At 54.2% G+C, this 24,908-nt stretch overlaps 1 protein-coding gene across 7 annotated transcripts in view; it reads left to right on the forward strand.

Moving 5' to 3' along the window:
- Positions 1–4,683: 4,683 nt before the first annotated feature.
- The window catches only part of ARRB1 (arrestin beta 1), a 75,023-nt gene continuing 54,798 nt past the window's right edge, over positions 4,684–24,908 (forward strand). For 3 of the 7 annotated variants that reach the window (XM_032356407.1, XM_032356409.1, XM_032356410.1), the window contains exon 1: positions 4,684–5,381. In XM_032356407.1, coding sequence (XP_032212298.1) covers positions 4,699–5,381 — 683 coding nt within the window. In that variant the 5' untranslated portion in view covers positions 4,684–4,698. Of the gene's footprint in view, positions 5,382–15,664; positions 15,783–24,908 lie in introns of those variants that run through there. The other 4 variants (XM_032356412.1, XM_032356413.1, XM_032356414.1 and 1 more) reach the window with 3 other exon arrangements.

The following is a 24,908-nucleotide window of genomic DNA, read 5'->3' on the forward strand; positions in this document are numbered from 1 at the left end:
ATTTGTCACCCGCGTATTTGCCTTGGTGACATGTTACTTCTTTTTCTGGGGCTGAAACTACATGATTTTGTCCATGCCTCAGAGAGGACTTGAGGATAACCTATACAAAGATTTGGAGTCTTAGCCCCTCTACAGGGGGGCTCCCTCCCTCCCAGGACTTCCCCTGTCAATTTCTGGTCATTCTAGCATTCTCAAATTCCTTCTTCTGATATCTCAAACAGCTTTCATCTCCCTCAAGCTTTCTGCTTGAGTTCCAGCTTCCCTAGAGGGAAGGGCCCTCAGTAGAAGAGCATATAAAGGCAGATTTCCCCCAGTGCAGTTGGCTCCCATCTTTCAAGAGCAAAATCCCCTCCAGTTTTGGACTGTTTCTGTTTGTTCTCCAGTGCCTTCAAATTCTTGTTTTTATATTTTGTTCAAAGTTTATATTGCTATCTACAGGGGTTAGTCAGCTAGAAGATACTTCACTATTACTAGAATCCTATCTGCTGCCTCTCTTCTTTAGAAAGCTAACAATATCAGGCCAACCCAGCAAAGACCTCTCAGTTAGCAAGGGTAGCTGTCCCTTCCTGTCGTCTTCTGGCTCTGAGTGGTTACCAAAACTCATTCAGCTGCATTTCGTAGTAGAATGGGTATTTGTACTTTTTGGCAGCTCAGCCTCTAAATTCCCATCTTACGTTTGGGGAATCCTTTGCCATACAAGTCTTGGAGTAAGTCAAAGGCTGCCTCCCAGTATGGAAATCACAAATGCCAACAAGGCAGTTTCTCAGGGTCCTTGCCTGCAAACCTAGGATCACGTGACCAGGCTCAACCAACCATGGGGTATTTTGAAGAGTGGAGGGCTTTGCCTTAGGGAATGTAGAGCCGGTGAAGAATCCTTTCCTTTCCGGGGACAAAGATGTGGCAGTGGCCATACCTACTTTCTAGGGCTAGGCTTGAGGCTGGCAATAGCTGGGGGTATGAGTTGTGGTGTTCCTTCCTCAGCAGCAGCAGCTATCTGAATATCCTGCCAATAAGTTCTTCGGATATTCGAGTCAGCCAGAATTGGTTTTGTCAATTACAAATGAGAACCTTGAATCATCCACTGAGTGATAGTTAGATACCAACAATCCCACCAACAGCAATTTTGTTCAACAAGCTGGAGGTCTTGTTACACCCTGACAAATTGGGGAGCTGACCCAGCTATGAGCCTGCTTCCTCAAGATAACGGCCCCATCCTCCTTTCCAGTCCTGCTCCTCCCCTCTCTGTGCTCTGGCCGCAGATCCATCTGAATTCTTGCAAAGTGCTGTACCCTTTTCCTTCCTGCCTGGCTTTGCAGCTATTGAATGTCCTCTCCCTGGAATGTGGTTATGTCCTTTCCCTGAACTGCAAACAAGGTCCCTCCCTTCTGCATCCCCTCCCCTCCAGCCCACATCCAATCCATCCTTTACAACAGCCAGAGCCATTGTCTCAAAATACAGGTCCCAGCATGTCACCGCTCTGCTTAAAATCTTTCAAAGCTCAAAAATCTTCATTGATCTTTGGATAAAGACCAGATTCCTTAACATGACCCTCCAGGCCCAGTATGGTCTGGGTCCTGCCTATGTCTTCAGCTTTACTGGGAGACACTTAGGAGGTAGATGCCCAGGATGGCCCGATAGGGATTAAGCGAGGCAAAGGAGAAGTCAAAGATGACACCTAGATTTCTGGTTGGGGCAAAAGTAGAGAATCTCCCTAGTTTATCAATCTTTAACATCTCAAAGGCATGCATCAGTCAACCTCACATCCTTTGTTGAACAAGGAGCTAGAAACAACCCCCCTCCCTGCCCCCACTCACTCCTTTTTCAATCTGACATTCAACTACCTGACCAACTAAGCACAAACTTTAGGTTTCAACTACAGGTTTGAACTACCTTTTATTTGCTATGTCCTTGACTTAGGCACGTTCCCTCTTAGAGGTTTTGTTTTCTCATCTATAAAGCAGGAATAATGCTTCATATCTCTCTTTCTCTTTTGGTAAGAGGTTATTATTGTGAGTGGTGAACTTCAGGGCTATGACTGGCCCAGGCTGGGTCAGAGCTGGACGTGACCATCCCCTACGAACCTCAGGAGTAGAATCTATTTGCCTTTTAGAAAGACCAATCTGGTTTGCAGATGGAGGCTGAATAACAAATGGGTCAAGACCAGAAGGAGGGAGCCTCCAGGACTCTCAACCCTCAGTGCCCTTGAAGAAATGTGTGGGGGAGGTGGCCTGCATGAGGGGTGGAACAAATAGAACTGCCCCAAACCTCAGAGCAACCTTGGATCTCCTACTGTCCACAACTGGTCCCCGAGCAGGTGCTCTACCTCCAAATATACATGAACCCCTTTACTTCTCATTTCTGCTGCCACCACCATTGTCCAAACCATGATCCGCTCTCTCTTGCCTACTGTCCCTGCTTGTCTGGTCCAACACCTCTCCAGCCAATAGCCAGAGTGACCTTTCAAAATATAAGCATGTACTGTTTCTCATCTCTTGTGTCCTCCACTGACTCTCCAAACTCTTCAGCCCAACAACAAATGCTATAGGATCTGTATTCTGCTTCCCTGGCTCACCCAAACCCAGGCACCCTGACCTTATTCTTGGGCTTCAGAAGGGTCCAGCTCTGTATTTGCTCCTCCCTCTGCCTGGGCAGTTCTCCCCGCAGGCTTTCACCGCACACCACCCATCACTGGGTCCTTACCCGCAGGTTTTACCCAGAGGTCAAGAGCCCATTTCTGAGTATACTTGCCCCATCACTCTTTGCTTCTTCACTGTTTTATTTCCTTCCTAATACTTGGTATTGCTTGAAATTAGATCATTTATACTTACAGAGTTCTCCTCAACATACCACATTTACATCTTTGTTAATTTTAAGGATACTAAGAATATTTTATACTGTCTGAAGGTCCTGATAGGTAAAGCAAAAATACCTCTTAACTCCTCTTCCCCCACCCTAGATCCCTCACTGGAATGACAGCCCTGTTTGTCCTACAGATCACTGATTTGTAAGTTCCCAGAACAGCGCATGGCATATTTGACGAACAGTTTTTGAATGAAGAGTAAATCAAAGACCAGTTTCTGGCTCTTCCATATACTAGCTTCCCTTGGTGGTGCGGGTGGGGGTGGGAGGAGCTGGAGAAGGGGAGGTCAGAGGCCAAGGTCCCCGGGAAGGCTATGGATTTGGGCAAGCTACATAGCTTCTCCAAGCATCAGCTTGCTTATTTATAAAACAGGGAGAAGAGAATTTATCTCATAGAATTCTGAATATCAAGTAGTGTCAGGGACACCATTAACTCCCTCATGAAGTTTATGGGCTCATGGGGATGTACTTGACATCGTGCCTGTTAACTGCACAGCCTACCAATCTGTTCACTGTCCCCAGAGCATTAGAGCCATAGTTCCCTAAATGGGCAGGGAAGAGCTGTGTGGGGGCAAGAGTTACTTGAAACAATCTGATGCATCTTCCTGGACCATTCGTTTTCCTTGGAAGTAATGCACATTATGTCTTGTAGCAAACTAAACATAAGCATTTATTGAATCAAAGGGAGAATTAAGATGTAAAATCCAGGTGCTTTCGGCAACACCATGAGGAGAGCCATTGTAGATCATGTGGCTGGGTTAACCCCATTCTCCCAGGGGAAACTGATGCGGAGAGTGGCAGAAGCTGGTCTCTCCATCCCAGTTAGGGTCCTCTCAAGCTCACACAGTGAGCCTCCCCTCATCACACAGGACTCTGGTACACTCCTCTCAAGTCCCTGGGCTCAGCAGAAACAGCAGGTGGCTTCTCTCCTTTCCTTGAAGGAGTAAGGGTGAAGCCCAGAGGCCAAGGCCAAGATGAAAGTCCTGGGCTCTAATCCACACTCTCTTAATTCCCAACATTGCCCAGACCCTGGACCACCCTGTCTGCCTATCAGCACAGCCCTCCTTAACCACCTGCCTATCTGGACATAATTACAGTAATTTTATTGGGATATCCTTACCCAGCTATATATAACCAGCATAGGTAACTGCTTCTGAACATAATTACAGGAGATGTTTACAGACCCACAATCACATAAGAGTAAATGATAGCTTCCTTTCCTCCCATTAATATGCCAATATTAGGGAACTGTCTGGTCCAATTAGTCAAATCCCAGCAGTGAAGGGGTGGGAAGGACCTCATATTGTTCCACTACATGGACAGCAGGAAGGGGCAGCAGGGTCCCAAGCCAGGGTTTTACAGCACGCCAAGATGTCTGCAGAGGGATGGGCTAACATCTACTGGGCTCCTACCCCCTGCCAGGCACTCGGGGAGGCCAGCAAACACCTGTGAACAATTCTGCAAGCTATATTAAGTATCTCACTTTGTGTGTTTGGAGCCCTTTGGAGAGGGCTGGTGTCCAACGTCACCCGTAAAAAGCCATGAAGCTCGGTAGGGGCCTTTCCACGGTGCTACCCCACCAGGTCAGACTCCCAGGCCACAGGAGACCAGCTCTAAGCTTCTTCTTACCTCCTGTGCTCACTGCTTCCTCTTCTTAGGCAGCCACCTCCACCCGCCCCCTGCTGGTCTCCGGCCCACGCCCCCTCATGAGTTCCCCAGCGTTGATGGCTGCCTTCTCCAACCACCCCCCCCCCCCCCGCCCCTTCTTCCTGTCCCGGTAGGGTTGTTGGGTGTTATCTCTCCAGAAGGGCGAGGAGTTGGGGTGGGGGAGGGGGAGGCATGGGGCTAAGGCGGTGCCAGGCACCCGGGGTCTCCTACAGGCCCCCACCCGCCCCCTACCAGGGGCGCCGCTGGGAGGGAGCTAGGCCTTGGGGTGGGCCGACCTTGGGCTTCCACCCTCCCGCATACACAAAAGGCTGCCTCGCTAGGACCGGGAGCCCTCCTGCACACACGCACAACTGCACAAAGACGTGCATACCGTTCCACCGCACGAACACACTCCCGACTCGGCCGGAGCACACGGCCGTGCTCACGCACCGGCACACTCGCGTGCACACACGCGCACGTATAGACACCCCAGCGTGCGCCCTCACGTACACAGACACACAGCGGGGTGCATGGCGGTGTGGACCCCCAAATGCCGGCCTTGAGGCCCTGACGCGCCCGCCGCCCTGCCCTGGCGCGCACACGCAGGCACACTCGCAGGCACACGCACCCTCCCGCACTGCTCCACGCCCCTGGCCGCTGCCCCGGAGGGCGCTGTGCTGCGCGGCGGGCGGGCCCGGGGCGGGGGCGGCGGCGGCGGCGGCGGCGGCGGCGGCCGGGAGAGCGGAGGAGGCGGAGCAGGGAGCCGGGAGCCGGCTGGCCCGCGCTCCTCCTGCCGGCCGGGGATTTTCCAGCCTGGGCGCTGTCGCCTCGGACCTCCTGCGGCCGCGGCGGACCATGGGCGACAAAGGGACGCGGTGAGTGCCGGAGGCGGCCCAGCCGGGTGCCCTGGGGGCGACCTGGGCGAGGGCTCGGGCGGGGGTTCCAGTCGGTCACCCCGGGAGCGCCGACGCCTGGCTCCGCGGTACGCAGCTCTCCTGTGCCAGAGGTCTCCTCTGTGTGGTCGCTGGCGGGGCCGAGGAGACCCGGGGGTCCTGGGTGGGGGTACCTAGAGTGGGGACCTGGACGCCCCATCTGGCTCACAGCTCCTCGCCGCCACCGCCGCCGCCACACACACACACACACACACACACACAGACACACACACTCACACTCACTCGCTGCTGACACCCAGCACCTACCGGCCAGCAGACGCAGAGACGCAAGGGGGCAGGTTAACACACAATGGTACACACGCTCCTGGAGACACAGGGGCACACTCATCCCTGGGCACACTCCTGCTGGCATACACACGGACGTTCACTGCCACAAGCTTATCGTGTACAATGACACACCGTCACACACTCACTGGTACACATTCATGAACACATTCTTGCTGACAGTCATGTTGTCATACACATGTCACACTCTAACACACATCAGTTCTACCACACCTTCATGTTGGCACACTCATGGTGGCCTACACAGATACACACAGACACTGTCACTTGCACTCACTGTGACAAACACTCTGGGATATACCCTCACGCACTCATGTTGGCACCTATCTCCCCAACACCTTGTTTGTGAGACCCACCAACACTGACCCCCACAGACAGTCAGACTAAAGCCCACGCACTCTGGCGCCCCATGGTCACTAGCCAGCAGACCCTGGGGCCGCTGACCGCTGACACACTCACTCCAGTCCCTACATGGCACGAAGTGGAATGACACACATCACACAGGGTGGCAGGCCCCCACAGAGCCTGGGAAAAATGCATCCGATCCACTCTGTTTCCCTCCCTCTGACCTCCAGAGGCCTGGTGTGGCTGGCCACCATCTGAAGCTGGGGTGGGGAGAGGGGTTCCTATCTCCTTAGGAGCTTGGCATGGCTCAGAAAGGGAGAGGCTTTGCCTCTGAGATGGAAAACTGGTACAAAATGGGGGGGGGGGAGCTGGGGCAGGGCAGCCCCTGGGGATAGCCTCTGTAGACAAGACAAGCCCAGATCAGGCACTCTGGTTTGTCACCCTGGTTGTACCCCTTCCCTCTGCCTGCTCCTTTAAGTGCCACTAGACGCTTCCCTCTCTCCTCCCCCTACCACTTCTACAAGCCCTTCATTTTCATTTTTTTCTTTCTTTACCTTCTTCTATCCTTGTGCCCCACTTCTCTCTCCTCTCTTCCCTCTCTTCTTGCTGCCAATAATTATTTATTGAGTGCCTGCTGTGTACTAAGCATGGCGTGGGGATCAAAGACATGTAAGACCTATTCCTTCCCCAAAGGAGCAGCTAGACTAGGAAGACATGACCCCAGTGGTCATTACGTTTCGCGACCACGACAAAGCAAATTCACACAGCCTGCTGTCTGACACTCTTCCTCAACAGCGTTAGTGAGATCCTCTAGAGACTATTTTCTTCTCCTCAGAAGAAGAAACTGAGGCTTGAAGATAATTTAGAAACTGCTTCCCAACCGTCCCCCTGACATCTTTTTCAAGGAGGCTAATTTTCCTTTTCTGCTTTCCAGAAGAGGAACCAGAGTGTTAGAGGTTACCTGACTTTCTTAAGGTTAGGGGATATCAGAAGCTGGGCAGAGGCTGGACCCCGCTTAGTCCATTTCTCTGGGGCTTGCCCTTGGGCAGTGCCAAACCCTTCATGGGCCCTGAGGGTGCCCTGCTCTGTGTGTGGAGGCCCCGGGCTTGGAGGCGAGGCTGCAGAAGATCCTGAAGCTTCTGCATTCACCTTGATGACTAGTCCTCATTGCAGCTGGCTGGCCGGCACTGCGACCATGTCTTTGTCCTCACTAGGATGTGCGACTCTCTCTTCTGCTATGGCTAATGTCCCCCAAAGCCAAGATCCTCCTGACCATTGAGATGAGACTTTTCTCCCCGTGAGCGTTAGGAGCCTTTGCCCTTCTCATTTGTTCCTCCTGTGCTGCTCTACCATCAGGGTGACTCAGCCCCTCTTGGGCCTTGGTTTGCCTCTCTGTGACTTGAAGAGGTGGGTCATTGCTGCCCATGCTGGCATAGAGTGCCAGCAGGATGGGGACCTTGTGAGCAGCCCAGTACCTGTTGGAGACCTTGTCTTTGGGGTCAAGATCTTTCCCACGACCCCCCCCCCCCACTTGCCTCTAACTCACAGGGGGCCTTGGACATTTGTCCTTACCCTTCTGGACCTTAGTTTTCCTGTCTGTAAATTGGAGCTGTCAGTACTTAAGCATTTCAAGGCTCTGTTGTGTTTATTGAATTTGCTGAGCAGGGAAAGAGGTGCTGCCTGAAGCCTGGAGCCCAGGCTTGGCTAAAGTCCATTGGATGGATGGTGGCCCTGCTTTCCCCCCCACCCTCTCTCATAGCCCCAGGAGGCCAGGTTTCCTGAGGCATTTGGAAGAGAAGGACGAAATCAATAATGGGCTGTACCGTGCCTCACTTCGGAGGCCATGGGTTTCTTTCTCTGACCTGGAAGAGGAAACTGCAAATACCTCATACTGTAAGGCTCAGGAGTCATGGCATCCGTCTAAGCACTTGGACTCAGCCCCATGTGGAAGTGATAGTGAGAATTAGTCAGAAACTGTCACTGTCCTCTAGGAAGTCTTGGGGTCCAGGGGGAAGGCCGGGGAGACCAATGTCTGGATGGGATTAATTACGGGGCAGGTGTTATGATGACTGTTCTAGCAAGGTGCTCTGGGAGCAATCGTACACCCATTCAGCAAATGTTGACGGAGTGTCCGGGGCTGGGGCTTCTGAGAGGAAGGGTCCCACTCTGTCGCCGAAGGATTTAGAGCTGAGCAGGTGACTACACTGCAGGGTGACAGGTGCCATGGAAGGCCTAGGGAGGAGTCCCCACCCCAGTCCCAGGGGGGGACATGGTGAGGGACGCTTTCCTGGGACAGAGGTGGCTCTGGAGCCCCTGAGCTTCATCTGGAAAGACAAGGAGGCCAAGGTGGTGGCCGTGGGGATGGTGTTCCTGGCGGAGGGCGCAGAATGTGAAAAGGTCTGGGAGGCTCGAAGCACCCTGTGTGTGCGACCTGCGGGTGGGGCTGGTGATGATAGGTGAGCCTCAAGAGAAAAGCGCAGGCTAGTCAGCAACAGCCTGGAACGTCACTAAGGAGAGAGTCTGCGGTGGTTCAGGGGGGAGTGTGAGAGGAGAGACGAGAGCAGATTTCCCTTGCAGAGGGACGCCTTTGGCAGTGGCAGGGGTGCAGAGGGCAGAAGCAGGGAGACTGGGTGAGGAGGCTGAGGAGGAGCCTGGGAGAAAGCAGGGTCCAAGCTAGGCTTGGGGAGAGGATGCAAATGAGAAATATGAATGAGGAGGTGGTGTCCATTAGTCTGACTGCTCGGTGTCTGGTATGTGTCAGGAAACTGACATGCATGATCTCATTTGGTTCTCCCAGTGATCCTGTTAATGGAGGGATTGTTTCTCCCTTTTACAGCTGAAGAAACAGACTAAGAGAGATTAAGTAATTTGTCCCCTGCCATTCAGCGGAGAAGCCAGCCCGTGTGTTCACAAAGCCCTCTGCGGCACCGCGCTTCCACCCGGAGGGAGAGGGCTTAATGGCCCACACAGCCTCCCGCACCTCCCTGGCCAGTCCACTCTCTCTCGGGCTGTGCATCCCTTCTGGTTCTTGCTGTTCTTCCTAATTCAGCTGCCAACACTAACGATCAAAGTGAGATAACAGGAGGGACTTCCCGAGAGGTAACGGGAAGGAATGGAATTCTTGTTCCTACAGATGGTTATGAAGTTTTCTTTGTTGGAAGGGGAGGAAGGCGGGTGTGATAGACATGTCATCACCAGCTCTTCGAACCTTGGCTGTCATCTCTCTCTCAGCAGTCAAGCCCTCTGTGACCTGTCTTGGGTGGAATAGGGAGAAGTCTTGTGGCTTTGTCCAAGGATGCATCTGAGGTTGCTGAGAGCGGCAGTGTTGAACCTGACTTACCATCTCTGGTCCCCGGTCTAGGCTGGCTTCTGGGCTTCAGACTTGGCCACAGCTCTTTCCCTTCCAAGTTTGGGCATCCTTGCCTGAGGCTGAAGTTTTCCATTGGCATGGCTTCAGGGGGCTTGTCACACCTCGGAGCTGTGACAATGGAAAAACAACAGAGCGTCAACACCACCCAAGTGGCCCCTGGCGTCAGCCAGGCCACCCTTCACTGCTTCCGGAGTGACCATTCTGGCCATCTGTCTGTCTGAGGCCGGCAGGGAAGGGGCAGCTTGGCAGGGAGCCAGACTGGAAGTTGAGGAAGATGTAGGGAGACTTCTGTCTGCATAGATGGGTCAGGATCCTGGGGGTAGGGATGGTGGAGGGAGGTAGGGATTGGAAAGTCCCGTGTTTGGAAGTGGCAGTTGCCTCCAGGGGTGCGTGGGTCCTGTGGTGTAGGGAAGAGTTATGGTGTGTACAGAGAGGAGAGTTAGGGGCAGCTGGGGCCTTGGAGAGCTCAGGTGCCTGAGGGGGAAGAGGGGACCAGCTTGAGCTACGCACCTGGGAGTTGGCCAGAAGGCAGCGGCTGGTGACTTGGTGAGAGGGCTTTTGATGGGGTGGTGAGGGCAAAGCTGGGTCACAGGGGAGAGGGGAGGACCTGCTTTTCCCCCGTGCTTGGAGCTCAGGTAGGTCTCATGGAGGAAGGGTGTGAGGCCCTGGGCTCAGGTGGTGGGGACTGGGGGTGTGGGAACCTGGGGGGTCAGGCTCAGCTAGGGGTGGGAGGGACACGGTAGAAATGCAAGCTGGTCACAGGAGAGGGTGTCTCCTGAAAGAGGGGCCTCTGATTGTGGCCGGGGGTCTTGGGAAGCCTTTCATAAGGAAGTGCCTTCTGAGCTGGGTTCTGGAGCAAGGGGGAGGCCGAGTCGTCTAGACAGAAATTGCGGACAGCGGCTGCAGGCCCAGGAGTTTGGCTGCCGAGGGACGAGGCTGCCCTAGGAAGTAGGCCTTGGGTACTGGGTGGGTGAATTTCCTGGCAGTTTCTCACACATTTATCCATACCCCAGGTGTTTTTATTTCCCAGTTGGTGAGCTTCTTGTGGTTTGGGGGCTATTTCTGTTTTCTGTTTGCTGGTCTGTTATCCACCTCTGGGTCTGATTCATTGGAGATGCCTGGGAAGGGTAGTTGAGTGCACTGAATCCTTCCTCCCCTCTTGCCTCTGCTGTCAGCCCAGGGGCATCCTAAGGGCTAATATTAGGTCCTTCCCATTAGGGGATTCTAAGGATGAAAGCCCTGTTTCCCACATTAGACTAGGTTTGGTGGGTGGAGAGTGGGGAGTCCATTTCCTCCATCAGATTGTGAAGTCTTGAAGGAGAGGGAGGTCCCATCCCTATCAGAATGGGGTTCCTCAGAGTGAAGCTGGTTTCCCCCCCATCAGACAGGCATCCGAAAGAGGAAGGTCTGTCTGCCCCATCAGACTGAAGGCTGCTGAGGGTGGGGCATGTCTCAGTATGAGTAGGTATTATCTGGGATGGTTTCAGGCTCCCTCTCTGTCTTCTGTGTGCAGGATGGGTCCTGCCCCAGGAGTGGCTGGAGTCCTAATAGGGGGGGTGTCCAACCAACAGAGGGGGTGGGGTAGGACAGGGTGGCTGCTTTTGAGAGGGGAACAAAGGCGTCTGTTGTCCCAGCCCCAGCCCTCCCTCCCCAAGGGGCCCTGGCAGGGTCATCTCTCCGGAGACGCCTCCTCCTTCCTGGGACGGGCCCCATCTTTAGTCCACTTGAGAGGAACTGCCTGTTCCTTCCCAGGAGACCTGGTGCCAGATGAGGCTGGGCTTCGGGGACTGGACCAGACAGGTCCTGGAGTTCTGTATGGCTGAAGTCACCGCAGCCACTGAGTGGTTTTCCTCTGCCGAGGACGGGGCTGGGCCTGGCTGGGACCACAGCCGAATCCGTGGGGCCCCTTGTACTTGGAGAGGAATCCATCTATTGGTCTGAAGAGCCTGGAACAAGGGGGACACTCTGGCTAATGTCAGGCCGGCTAGAGACTTACTCCTCGCTCAAGGTCTGAGCATTCAGTGGCAACATGGCAGGCACCCACAGGTCCGGAAACGGAATGGGTATGGGCCTGGGTGAAGCCGAAGGGCCCTCCCATAGTGGTTGTGGGCCTCTGGCCCCACAGCTGGTCCTCCTGGTTCTTTTGCGGCTCTATCCTCTTGCCTTCTCCCATGCCATTAGTGGGCATGGGTGTGTTTTGACCAAGGGCAGGGGCGGGGCGGGGGGAGGAGTGGACAGCTGGGATGTACCATCACTGGAGGGTCCCAGAGGTATGCTCTAAAGCTTAATCATTACTGTGTGATCCAGGCACCACATACACCCTCTCTGGGTCTTGGTGTCCCTGTGGAAGTCAAATCCTCCATGCTGTGTAAGGAGGTAACTGTCCTTGAGATATCTCCTTTCCTGTGTTCTGCTAGTGGGCATGGGGGTGATCTTTCTTCCAGAGTGTGGCCAGAAGTGGGGGATAGGGCAAAGTTCAGGCCTCTGTCACAGACCAGTGGGACCGAGATTGCAGGGGAGCTGGGCCTGGGTGACTGTGGATTGTGCCCTCAGCCCACTCTGTGATCCGATTAGCATAGACTGATTAGTATAGTGGGTAGGCTTTACGAAGAACCAGATTTCCTGGTTTCATATGCCAGCTCTGCCACTTACCAGCTCTGTGACTTCTATTATTTAACCCTTCCTCTGCTGTAGCACTCTCATCCGGGAAGTGGGCCAGCAACTGTGCCTATACAGTAGGTTGCCTCAAGGAGTAACTAAGCTGAAATAGGTAAAGCGCAGGGACAAGTCCCTGGCCAAAGGGCGGTATTTACTTGAGGTCAGCTCCCTCAGCAGGCTGTGAGCTCCCACACAGAGTAACCATCTCTGATTCACTCCTGAGGCCTCAAAGTTCTTGGCACAAGCCTGTTTCATCATTGGCCCTTAGTACACAGGTGGTGACCTGACCCAACACAGTGCCCTTCCTGTCTGTCCTTCAAGGCCTGCATCATATATGGCCTCCTTCTTCAGGAAGCCCTCGCTGATCACCCTGATCACCAAGTACCTTGTGGGGTTTTTGTTTTGTTTCTTTTGTGTGTGTGTGTGTGTGTGTGTGTGTGTGTGTGTGTGTGTGTGTGTTTTGTTTTGTTTTGTTTTGCATTCTTTCTGTCTCTCTCTCTCTCTCAGTCTTGGCATTGATCCATTCCCCCACACCCCCAATGTGTCCTGGTTATTTACATAGTTGCAGTGTCCCCTGGGTGAGACCAAGGACACCTGTCCTGAGTCTTTTGTCCCTGTACCTGTGCAGACCTGGCATGGTGCACTGAACTACGTAAATATTTGTTCAGTGAAGGAGGCTGAATGTAGGTGTTTCACTGGGAGAAGAGATACTTGGCGGGGGAGGGGGATGGGCAGTATGGTTGGTGAGGACAATGGGATATCTTTGCGGGCTTTGAGACACCTACAATTGATTTTGTGTGTGTGTGTCACCCAAAGGGCGGAGGTCATTGGATGAGCGGCTTTACCTGGCTAGGAGCATGTGTTTTCTGATAACCAGAGCTAGCCGGCATGGGGTTTGGTGGCTCGTTCCAGCCTTCTTGCTTTTGCTTCTCCTGCTCCCCCCATTTAGGGTACCATCCTCGCTTCTTACCGCTTGTCCAAATCCTTCTCCCTAAGTAAATGTCCCAGCCGTGGAGCCATCCCTTGCTGGCCCCAAGAGTGTGGCTTCCATTCTTCATCCCCATCCTCAGACATTTCCTGAGCCTTCCTGGGTCTGGACTGTGGCGTACGTGATTGTAGAGTCTTTAGAATGGACATCTGGATCTGGCCCCAGTACACCCAGTGTGGTTTGACCTGGCCTGAGGAGGGGTCCGTGGCTTCCGATCAAGGAGCTCTTTATGCAGCTGGAGAGATCTCCCCCTTGGCTTCCCACTGGGCAAGTACTCAGGACCCACCTAATTACTGGGGACAACATTCTGGGCACTGGATCCAGCAGGCTGCGGTCGTGATCAGCTAATTAAACCACCCAAAAATTGCTCATTGGCTCTGAGGAGGGGAAGGAAGAACGTGGGGGGTGGTGGGGCTCAGAAGAATGTGAGAAGGCGAGCAAGTCTGTGAAGGAGGCTTCAGACATGGGGCCTGCAGGCAGAGCTAGGAAAAGAAAGCAGGAGGTGGGGAGAGAGAGTGGGGGAGCTGGGAGAGAGGCAGACAGACAGACGGATGAGCCAGAGTGCTATCTGGGGACAAGAGCCAAGTGAGATAAGTCAAGGAGAGGGGTGCTGACCTGGGAAACAGGGACCCCACTTCTTTGCTATCCCTCTGATACCCTGGATGAGCTGCTTTTCCTCTTTGGGCCTCAGTTTCTCTGTGTGTCAAGAAGGAAGGAGAAAGGGCTTTGGCCTACGAGGCCCTTAGTACTCTTTCCTTCTCAGTTCTACAGCTGGAAGGGGAGAGGGCAGAGACAGCAGGCTGTCAGGCTGTGCTCTGTGCTGGATAGCTTGGCCGCCAGCAGCCCTGTGTCTGGAAGGGGCAGGCAGTGGGTGGGTGTGATCCCGCCTGAGATGGAATGCCTCGAGTTGAATCAGAAGGGAAGAGTCTGGGTGGCAGGCAGCAGGCAAGACCTTGGCCTCTGTTGTGCCCTGTCCCTGTCTTCATGGCCATCCTCTGGCTCCCAAACTAGCTTCCTCAATGGGGACCAGTGTGGTGTCTGTGTGGTGTCTCCCAATAGTAGCACCCCCGGATGTATGTGGATCCCCAAAGCTAGAGCCATGAAGTCTGGAACAGGGATGGTAGAGTCCCGTAGACTTGGGCAGTTCTGCTGTCCAGCATATTGCACACCAGCTCCATGACTTCGGGGGAAGGCTCTCTGGGTGTCAGTTTGTGCGGTAGGCGTGATAACATCACCTAGTGCATATGGTTGCTGTGGCCCCGAGGGTAAGGATTTGCTGAAGCCCTCACTGTCATTCAAGAGCAGGAGTGGGTCTCAGCTCTTCTCTCTGCTTCCCTGTCTCCTGCATCCCCTCCCTCCTGCCCTGTCTGGTGCTGTGCACACAGATGAATATGCGGGGGTGGGGGTTGCACCAGGCTAGAGAAGAAGTTCAGATGGAGGCAGGAAAGGGAAGTGAGATTGCCCAGAGGCCAGGGAGGGGCAGTGCGGGGCAGCCTGAGCCCCCAGCCCTATGGCCCCTCACCTATGACAGATTGTCTAGGAGGCAGTGGGGAGAATCTGGGGGGCAAGAAGCTGGGGCAGGGGTGGACACTGTGGAGGGCCCCAGGCTTCTCTCCCGTAGCCCATACCCCCAGGTGCTGCGGTGGGGACTAGAGCCAGGTTTTCTGCCCGGGAAGCCAGCAGGCCACTGTTTCACACACTCCGATGACAACAGCCCTTCCTGGTTCCCACCCCTAGCAGGAGGGTGCCTGCTTGGAGCTGAGAGTCTTGGAGAGCAGCGCCAACCTCCGAGGTCTGCTGAGGTCTGGAGGAGAAGCAGCAAAGGAGGGAAGCAAGCCGCCTCGCCCTCCCCCAGCCTCTCCCTGCAGTGCTGGGCTGTGACATGCCAGGGCCTCTGACTCCAAGGAAGCTGGTTACATAACTCGGCCCAACTCCCTGGTTCCTTCTTCTCTTCCTCCCCAGAGGGGCCCAGGAGGAGGCCAGAACTGCTTCGCTGGGGATTTCTGGGCCTGAGATGTCAATGTGAGCAGTCCCCTGCCTGGGCTGGTGGTATGTGCTGCCCACACCATTTCCGGGGGAGAGCTGTAGCGCCGCTGAGGTTGGCTCCGGGCACTGCCCCCCTCCCACACTCCTGGGAGTAGAGCTGCAAGAGGGAGAAGCCCTCATTAGAGGAAACAGGCTGTGTCCTGAGATAATTTGCCCACGAAGTACCCCCAGCGGGGACCTGGCCTCTTTGCAGCCAGAGGAACAAATAGCCAGCATTTTTCAGTTTGTTCCACTAGATTCCACAAACATTTCTGAAGCACTCGCTGGGTGCCAGGCCCAGACCTCCATTCAACACATGTCTCCACGCTGCCTGGCTGACTTGCGGAGCAGCTCTGCTCCTGTCCCCTACCTGAAACCCTTCTCAGAGGCCTAGCCCTCGGGGTCTGGGGTAGCAGAGACCTCCATGATAGAGAACACCATGGGGGTTCCTCTGGGCTGGGCATTTACAGGCTTGGCTTATCCCTTTCTCTTCTGCCACCCCAGTCCTCCCAAGAAGGGACCTGTGAATGAACACTTCGGGGCTGGGCATCTGAAGCACGAAGAGGAGGAAACATGCAAGTCTCAGTCCTGGGGCTGCTCCTGTCTTTTGAGGGAGAGGAAATAGATCATCACAACACACTAGAAGAAGGGGGTAAGGTGGATTCGTTTATATGGGGGGGGGGGCAAAGCCCGCCAAGTGGCTCAGGGTCAGAGGCAGTTCCTTAGAAGTGGGAGACCCTGGAGCAGGCTTTGGCTGGTGGTGAGTCTGTGCCAGGCACAGTGTCAGACCCCTCAGCTGCTGTTAATTAGGGGTAGGCGGAGGCTGCAGATTGTTTTAAAAAAAAAAAAATTTTTTTTTAAAGATATTATTCATTTGAGAAAGAGACAGAGGGTACATGGGGGGTGGCACAGAGGGAGAGGGACAGAAGGCTACCCCTTGAGCTGGGAGCCCAATGAGGTTCTGGGCTTGATCCCAGGACCCCGACATCATGATCTGAGCGGAAGGTAGACGTTTAACTTACTGAGCCACCCAGGTGAGGCTGCAAAGTGTTGGGGGGCACAATATTTAGGGTGAAATTCAAGGTTCTGCCTCATGGCCTCACAGTGAATGTTGGGGCCTGGATGGAAGAAATGGGACGGATATAGGAGGAGACACCAGGTCCTGCAAACCCACTGTCGGAAATGAGGCAGTTTCGGGGGGGGGGGGTCTGTCCTGGTCTCTTCTGGTGGAGGGCCATCAGAGCAAAGACTTTCCCCGGTGGAGGAGATCTGTAGAAGGTCTGATGACTTCTAGATGAGCAATGGACATGAAATGGGAAACAATGTCTTTTGAGAAACAGTGCTAAGCTTTGGGGCTGTGGCGTGGCAGTGGAGGTGGGGGACACGTGGCTCTGAGGTCCGTCTCTGGAGGTGAGGGCCTGGGTGGCCAAGAGGAGCAGTGGGTTGGGGTTCTCACCTTCCTTCTAGCAGGATCTCCAGTATCCCTGGTAGCTTCCCGGGGTTTTTCAGCCTATGGGCATAAAGCTTCCGTTCTTTCTCTGTTGTATCTGTGCTAATGAAAGTGCCCAGCACATCAGCAGGATGATTTTATTATGGACCTTTATAGCCCCAGGGCAGTGGAAGAAACCAGGAAGCATTTTTAAAACTCAGTAAGGAGAACTTTTTCTTTGCAAGAGATTTTTTTTTTTAATATCCTAAAAATGACAAAGATGATCACATGGGATAATGGAATGGTTAATATGCTCGTATTCATTTCTCATTTAGAGGGCTGACTTTAGCAGCAAGGTCTCAGTGCGCAGACTTCAGACAATCTGATCAGCTCTGACGTTCACTTTTTTACAGTCAATTTTGCTAAAAAAAAAAAAAAAAAAGGTAAAAGTTTTTTTGGTAAGTAGAACTTTCAACCAAAGAACCGTGGCCCAGTCCCAGATCGAGTCCTGTCCCAGGCCACACACACAGCAACTTGGCTCCCTCCAGCCTCAGCTTCTGTTGGAGTGTTTGGGGGCAGGGATGTGCCAAGCTCCTGATCCTTACCTTTGGGGCACCCAGCCTCATGGTGATATATACATGTCCTTATCACCGAAGTGCTTTTCTTCTCCCTATTCTCCTGCGGCTGGCTCAGGCTAAGCACTGCTTCCGGCCTGGACTGTTACCAGAATCTTCTGGCTCCATCCTGGTCCCGCTGCTCAGTCTAGATGCCCCCCACACCGTCCTCTTATTCTGAAATTCACATCTGACTCCATTTTTCTCCTCTGTCTTAGAAACTGGCCGGTTGCTCCCCATTTCCTGTAGGACAGTCCACATTCTCCAGGGGGCATTGGAGGCCCTCCACCGTCTGTGCCAAACTTCCTTCCTGTGCTCCTTTCCCAGCTCTCCCCACCACCCGGCCCACACCCCAGCTGCGCTGATTTTTTTGGATATTCCTCTACAGTCTTCACATTTTCTCCGCACTGTGCCTTTGTTCAAGCCGGCCTCTCCGACTGGAATGCCTTCTTTCTCTGACTGGGCACAGCTCCCTTCTATTTGAAGGTTGAACTTCACCCCCGTGTGGTATAGTTGATCTGTTGTACTGAGCACCCCAGGTGTGACACCTTCCCTTGACTGGGCACCCTGCACCAAGGCCGTCAGTGCTCCTTCGCACCTCACAGTCTTGCGGGTGGGATGGCGCGTTCCGTCAGAGCTGGCTGCTGACACATCAGTTTCCTGTGCTTGCGGGCAGACCTGTGTCTGGTACCTCTTGGCCCCCCCCCAGCTCCTGATAGGGCTGGCCTGGCCCCGTGAGGTCTAGGTTTGCAGAAGTGAACTGAAGCAAGAGTACAAGCCCCACACACCCATGGGCGTGTGTGCAAACTCATACACTTCTGACACCCATGGCTGTTGTACTCACATACGTAGGGGCCAGAACTGGGTGGAGGTGTGAGTCAGGGAAGATTCCCTGGAGGAAGCGAGCCCTGAGCTGCTGACCCAAAGGAGAAGCACTCTTTCCCTCTTCTCACTTCCTTCCTGGCGCTAGCGCTTTAAGAAAACAGCTGACACTGGCTGTGGAAAGGGAAATGTCGGTATTGTGAGTTGGGGGTTGGGATCTCTGAGCCTGGAGGTGATTAAATTAGGCACGTGCCTCCCTCCCTCCCTCCCTTCCCCTCCCTCCCTTCCCTCCCCTCCCTCCCTAGTCCCTCCCTTTCCCTTCCTTCCTCCCTCCTTTCCCAGTCTCCTTTATCATCTCCCTTCCTCCTCCTCCCTTCCTCCCTCCCTCTTCCCTCCCCTCCCTGCCTCCTGCCTCCCCTCCCTCTCTCCTGCCCCCCCACCCCCCTCCTGCCCCCTCCTTTCCTCCCTCCTCCCCTCCCTGCCTCCTGCCTCCCCTCCCTCTCTCCTGCCCCCCCACCCCCCCTCCTGCCCCCTCCTTTCCTCCCTTCTCCCCTCCCTGCCTCCTGCCTCCCCTCCTTCCCTCCCCCCCACCTCCTGCCCCCTCCTTTCCTCCCCCCCACCTCTCTCTCTCCTGCCTCCCCTCCCTCTCTCCTGCCTCCCCTCCCTCTCTCCTGCCCCTCCTTCCCTCCCCCCACCTCCTGCCCCCTCCTTTCCTCCCTCCCCCCCTCCTGCCCCACCTCTCTCTCTCCTGCCTCCCCTCCCTCTCTCCTGCCCCTCCTTCCCTCCCCCCCACCTCCTGCCCCCTCCTTTCCTCCCCCCTCCCCCCGCCCCACCTCTCTCTCTCCTGCCTCCCCTCCCTCTCTCCTGCCCCTCCTTCCCTCCCCCCACCTCCTGCCCCCTCCTTTCCTCCCTCCCCCCCTCCTGCCCCACCTCTCTCTCTCCTGCCTCCCCTCCCTCTCTCCTGCCCCCCTCCTTCCCTCCCACCTCCCTCCCCTCCCTGCCTCCCTTCCACATATATTTCTGAACCTCTAGCACATGCCAAATATCTGGGGCTGATACACAAAACTAATCAGATAAAACATATCTTTATATTTTTCTGTCTTCAGAAAAATTCATGTTGGAACCTGCCCTTTCCTTTTTCTGTCTCAGGGGATCTGAGTTCAAGTGTTGGCATGTCACTGATAGCTCTGTGCCTCTGGGCCGGTGAAGTCACTTCTCTGAGCTTTAGTTTCCTGTGTATACCATGGAGATGATAATACCCTCCTCCTGAGACTCCAGTGGATCATATGTGTGAGATGCCCAGCAGGCACCTTTGATGGTAGTTCCTCACTGAGTGAGAGCCACTCTCCAGCTGGAAGCCAGATCCAGTGTGTCCTCCTTGACCAGCACAGGGCCAGGCACACAGTACAGCAGCGTGCTCAATCATTCCAGTTTTCCTGGGACTGTCTTGGTCCATCTAGCGATACTCCTTTGTCTTGGGTGACTGTGGACAGGACTACATTCTCCATAAGGGTTTGTAGAACAGACATATGAGTGGGTAAATCATAAGGGAAGGACAGAGCTGGGACTTGGGCAAGCAAAAGCAAGCACGGGGCAGCTGGCTTGTCAGGGGAGAGGTGGTCTCGTGAAGGGTCTGGGTAGTGGAGCAGGTGGAAGGTGGGGGGTGGGCTCGGGACCTTCTGCTGCTTGGCAGCATAGGGAAAGGTACAGGCCCTGAGTCTGCGAGGCTGTTGCTTTTAAGCAAGCTTCAGGCTTCCAAAGCATATGCACACGTTGTCTGATCCCCTTTTTCTAGGAAGGCCTGTAATAAGCCACTGGCTGCTCCTCTGCTTCAGAAGCTGGAGGCCTATTGTTCTTCATGGGACACACGGTGTTCCTCAGGACACATGGTGTTCCTCAGGAGCTGTGTACTCCAGACTGTGAAGAGACTATGCCGAGGTCCAGGCTGGGAGATGGGAGAGCAGAGCTCTAGCCCCATTCCCTGGTCCTGGCCCAGAGACCTAGCAAGGCCTCAGTTCCCTACCTGTTCCCTGAGGATCCAGCCCTTCCTGCCAGGGTGTCTGTGAGATATCACCTGCAAAGGTCCCTTGGCATGTCTCGCCCAGAGGAGGCATAAAATGCGTGTCCTCTGTTGTTCCTTTCTGTAAATGGGGACAATACAATCAGCTCTGCCTACCTTCCAGGGCTGATGTGTGGACCAGATGGGATGCGGGATGTGGGAACACTGGGTAAACAGTGTCATAGCCTTCAAATATTTGGGGCTGAGGTTCTTGGTGGGGCTGTTTCTGCTGGCCCAGGGGTCCAGGCACAGGTGGAGGCGACCCTGCCCACCCAGGCATGGAGGACCCTCCTGGAGGCGTGCTCCAGGATCACAGAGAAGTCCAGTGCTGCTGTCCATGGGAGCACGCACACTCCGTGGGCTGGTCCTGAGCTCAGATGAGCTCTGCTGCTTCTGAAACCGTGGCGAGAGGGAGACAGCCAGCCAGCCAGACTTGGTTCTGTGGCAGAGAGGGTTTAGTTGCAGCAGGACGCGTGACCAGAAGAAGGAATGTCCTCCGGAGCCTCCTCTGTCAGTTGGGCTGGAGGCAGGGCCTTTGTGAAGGCGGGTGGTGTTCGGATCGCCTCTGGGCCCTTCCTCCAGCCCAGGGGCGGACTCACCGTGAGGCTGGCGCAGCTTCAGCTTCAGGCCCTCTGTGCTCCAGGGCCCCTTCCAAGACCTAGCGCTGTGTCCACGGACTCAGAGGTTCTGTGAACGGTGCAAAAAGAAGATATTTTTGTACTCTTCTTTTTTCTTTTTTTAAAGAGGGCTTCCAAACTCTATGAACTCATTCAAGCCTCAATCCGCCCCTGCTCAGGCCAGGTGGTCCTTTGTGCCAGGATGTCAGCGCCATGTCCCTGCGTGTGCTCGGGGAGGTCTCACCCCACACACGCGGACCTGGTCATCAGTTACGGCCCTCCCTGCTGAGGCAGGACCCAAAAGCCATCTGGGTGAGCCACTTCCGGGCCAGGCCCAGCTGCCAAGCTCCCTGGCTGTGTAAAGGAAAGACTGGAGAAGTCCTTCGGCCCTCAGACTTACTCATCTGTAACGTGGACATCATCCCTACGTGAAAAGGCCTGGAAAGGTCTAAATAATATGCCGCAGGTGAAACCGCCTGGGACAGCCCCCGGCTTGTCGCGGGAGCTCAGTAAATGAGTGGAACCTGGATAGAGATGGGGAGGGGGTGGGGTAGGGAGATTTGGAGGCTTGGGGGAATGGGGTGGGAGGCACCCCTTCCATTGGGGTCTCTGTCAGATTCACCTATACTGTGCTGGGCCTGGTGCCAGCATTCAGACAGCTGGGGTGGGGTGCTGGTGGTCAGATGAGCTAAGAGGGGAAAAGGGTTTAATAGCTGTGGAGTACAGTTTCCTGGGAAAGGGCCATTGTAAACTGAGTGGCCCTTTGGTGGGGGAGGGCAGAGTGGAAATCTGGATCGAACTTTCCTGCTGCTGGGGGTGAGAGGTCACCAGCCTGACCTGTTTGGTTTGAGTGAAGCAGCCCAAGCAGGCAAGCCAGACCTTTCCTGCTTAGAAGGGAAACCAGGCCGGCAGGGTGCGCTGCTTCCCACGTCGTGCATGCCGGCGCTGAGCTGGGGAAAGGGGAAGGTAGCTTAATGACGGTGGTCCCGTCCCTCACAACTTCAGCGCCCCCTTCAGGGAGGGGAGGGAACGGCAGTGATGTGGGGACTGGGAGGAAGGAATAGAAACTTTGGTGTGAGGCTACCTTTCAAATCCAGCCACTATTGCTTATGTCTCTGACTTTGAAACAGTTACCTAATCTTTCTGAACCTCTGATTTCCTATCTTTAAAATGGGGGTGATAATATTCTCTCCCCACTGCCTGGGTTGTAGTAAGGCCTAAATGAGATGGTGTAGGGCTTAGCACTGGCACACATTAGGTGCTCAGTAAATACTGATTATCCCTCACTCCTCCCCCATGACCCTCATCCAGCTGTCTTGCATTCTACTCCATTATCCATATGCGTATACCCTTGGTTGGACTGGGATCCTCGAGGGCAAATGTTGTGTTGTATTCATCCATCACTACACCCCCAGCCCTGGCACAGTATCTTCTAGACACCTTGAACTGGTTGGTGAGAAGCTGCACTGGGTCAAAGAAAGGTGCGGGACGTTTAAGCCAGAAACTCACTTACTGCACACCTACTGTGCGCTCCTGCCAGAGGCCTAATGGGTGGTCTGTGCCCTGCCTGTCAGTAGTAACTTGAATGGCTACTGACTGTCAGTAGTAATTTGCTGTCACCCTCTGTACCAGCGACTTTCTTTTCTTTTCTTTTCTTCTGGTCCCAGTACCCGGCACAAGGGGTACCCATACATTTTTGGTGAATGAATGGCTGCCTTCCTCCCCTCTCTCCCCCGCCTTTCTGAAGTCAGGCTTTGTGTCCCTCCCAGCCCAGCCACTTTCCAGCTGTGGCAAGTCACCCTGCCTTGTTCAGCTTCAGCTTCCTCCTCTTTAAAACGGGGAAAATAGTGGTATCAGATGTCCAAGGGCCCAACTGTGCCAAAGAACAAGGTAAGCACCCCATAATGTCAGCTGCTGTTTTTTGCATGATCTCCAGGGGTCTTTGTCATCTGGCAGGGGGAACATTCCATTCCTGCAGACCCTCTCTGCTGGCCTCACAATGGATTTGGAGCTCAGTGCAAACTGTTTATGTTTCCCCGGCAGAGTTTATTACCCAGGCAGTCTTACTGCAATTAATTACTAGCAGAGCAAATAACTTGTCCCTGGGAGGCTGGGCTTGGCATAAACATTTACATCCAGCCAGGGGCCAGCCCAGGGGCTAGGCTTTTTCCTCCAGGCTCTGGAACAGAGGGAGATCAGAGGATCAGATTGAGAGGCGTAGGATGGGGTGGGGTGCCAAAGAGAAACAGTTTTCCTTCAATTGCTTTCCCTGGAGGACTCCTTAGCCCTTGAGGTGCTGGGCCTCTGCTTTCTCTTTTCATCTCCCTCGCTGCCCCACAAGGAGAGTCCTGTGTGCAGATGGGGAAATTGAGGCTCCGCTAAATTAAGCAGCCTGCTTAAAGCCACAGAACCTGCAGGAGGGGCAGGAGGTGAAGGTTCAAGTGGTAGCAATGTGGAAAAATAGACTGGGAAAGGGAGGCTAGAAGCTGGGAAATCATCGAGGGATTGCTTGTTGGTTCTCTTGTTCATTCGCCACATGTTTGTCCGGCCTATGTGAGGGGAGCCTGAGGAGGCGGTGCTGACTGTTAGTGACGACTGAGACTGACCAACTCCACACTGAGTTCCAGAAACTCCCTCAGGATGGTCCCATTAACAGTCAAACATGTGGCAGAGGTAGTTACTTGGAGGACAGGAAGGAGGTGGCCTCTGTGTGTCTCTAGAGCTCAGAGCCCCACTGTCTTACACAGAGAGGTGGCCTGAAGGGGAGTAGTCTTCAAAAAACAAAAAAACAGAAAAACCCAGAAGGGCCCCTGGATGGCTCAGTCAGTTAGGCATCTCCCTCTTGATTTGGGCTCAGGTCATGATCTCAGGGTCGTGAGATTGAGCCCCATGTCTGGGTCCATGGTGGCCACGGGCCTGCTTAAGATTCTTTCTCCCCACCTCCGCCGCCCGCCTTCCCGTACCTCTCTCTTTTTTTCTCCCCCTCATTATCAAAAACCCAAACACCAAACCAAACCAAAACAAAACAAAAAATACCAAAAGGAAGGGCCCTCTGAAGGCAGCTCACTCCTCTCAACCTAGAATCTAGAATTCTAGAGTCCCGCCTGAGCCCCAACTTTTGGGCAAAGAGAAGGTTCAGAGAAAGTTTAGCTCAAAGTTCCACAGCAGGAAGGCTTAGTGGACATTCCAGACAAAAGGCTTTATCTCGTGCATTTATGTCTTAGGGTTGAAATGACCGATCGTAGGGGAAACTCTCGTGGCTGTCCTGATCCCATGCCCCCTCTCCACTCCGTGGCTGTGAGTCCTGTGTTTTCTGGAGGCCCTTCCGGCTCAACATTCCTGCTCCACTTGCAGTCTTGCTGTGTAACTCTCTAGAGCCTCCTGCTGGGGCCATCTTCCCTCTATGCTGGAAGGAAAGCTAAGGCTTAGGGAGGAAAAGGAGCAGGGTCCTCCTGCCCCACTCATTCTGGATGTGGTGTGCCTGGATTCTGGAACCTCTGGGGGTGGGCAGGAGCGCATCTCTGCAGCTTCAGGTCCTGGGGCACCCTGGGGCCTCACCTAAGCCCTCCACTCTGTGTTGTCAGCACCTGGCCCAGAGCCTGGCTTGTGGTAACTGATGTCCAGGGAAGGCGTGGCTTGCAGGGTGGGTGACTGGCTGGTGGCAGACGAGGGTGGCAGGCAGGGGGCTCCACTCCGAGTCACCTCTGGACCACAGATGAATATCGGCGTTGCTTCCAGAAAGGAGACAGGACAATAGTCCTCACTCACAGGGTCACGGTGAGGATCAAAAGGCAGCCGAAAGTGGAAACAGATGGTCCAAATGTGCATCAGTGGATGGATGTCTAAACCGATTGTGGTCGGTCCAAACCATGGAGGAGTATTGAGTCATAATAAGGGATGACACAACGGTGCCTGCTGTGACAGGGATGAGCCTTGAAAACATTGCTCTAAGTGAAGGAAGCCAGTTGCCCAGGTCACACATTGTACGATTCCATTTATATGAAATGTCTAGAATAGATCCATCTGTAGCTGCCAGAGGCTGGGGGAAGGGGAGAATGGGGAGAAGAGACTTCCTATGGGTGAGGCATTTCACTGTGGAGCCATGGAAATGTTTTGGAAATGGAGGAGGTAGGTTTTTGGTTTTGTTGTTGGTGGTGTTTTTTTTTTTTTTTTTTGCACATCTTGAATGTACTAAATGCCACTAATTGTTCACTTTGAAATGCTAAGTTTTATGTTA

This window comes from Mustela erminea, chromosome 9 (assembly GCF_009829155.1).
Source record: "Mustela erminea isolate mMusErm1 chromosome 9, mMusErm1.Pri, whole genome shotgun sequence".
NCBI classification, from domain to species: Eukaryota; Metazoa; Chordata; class Mammalia; order Carnivora; family Mustelidae; genus Mustela; species Mustela erminea.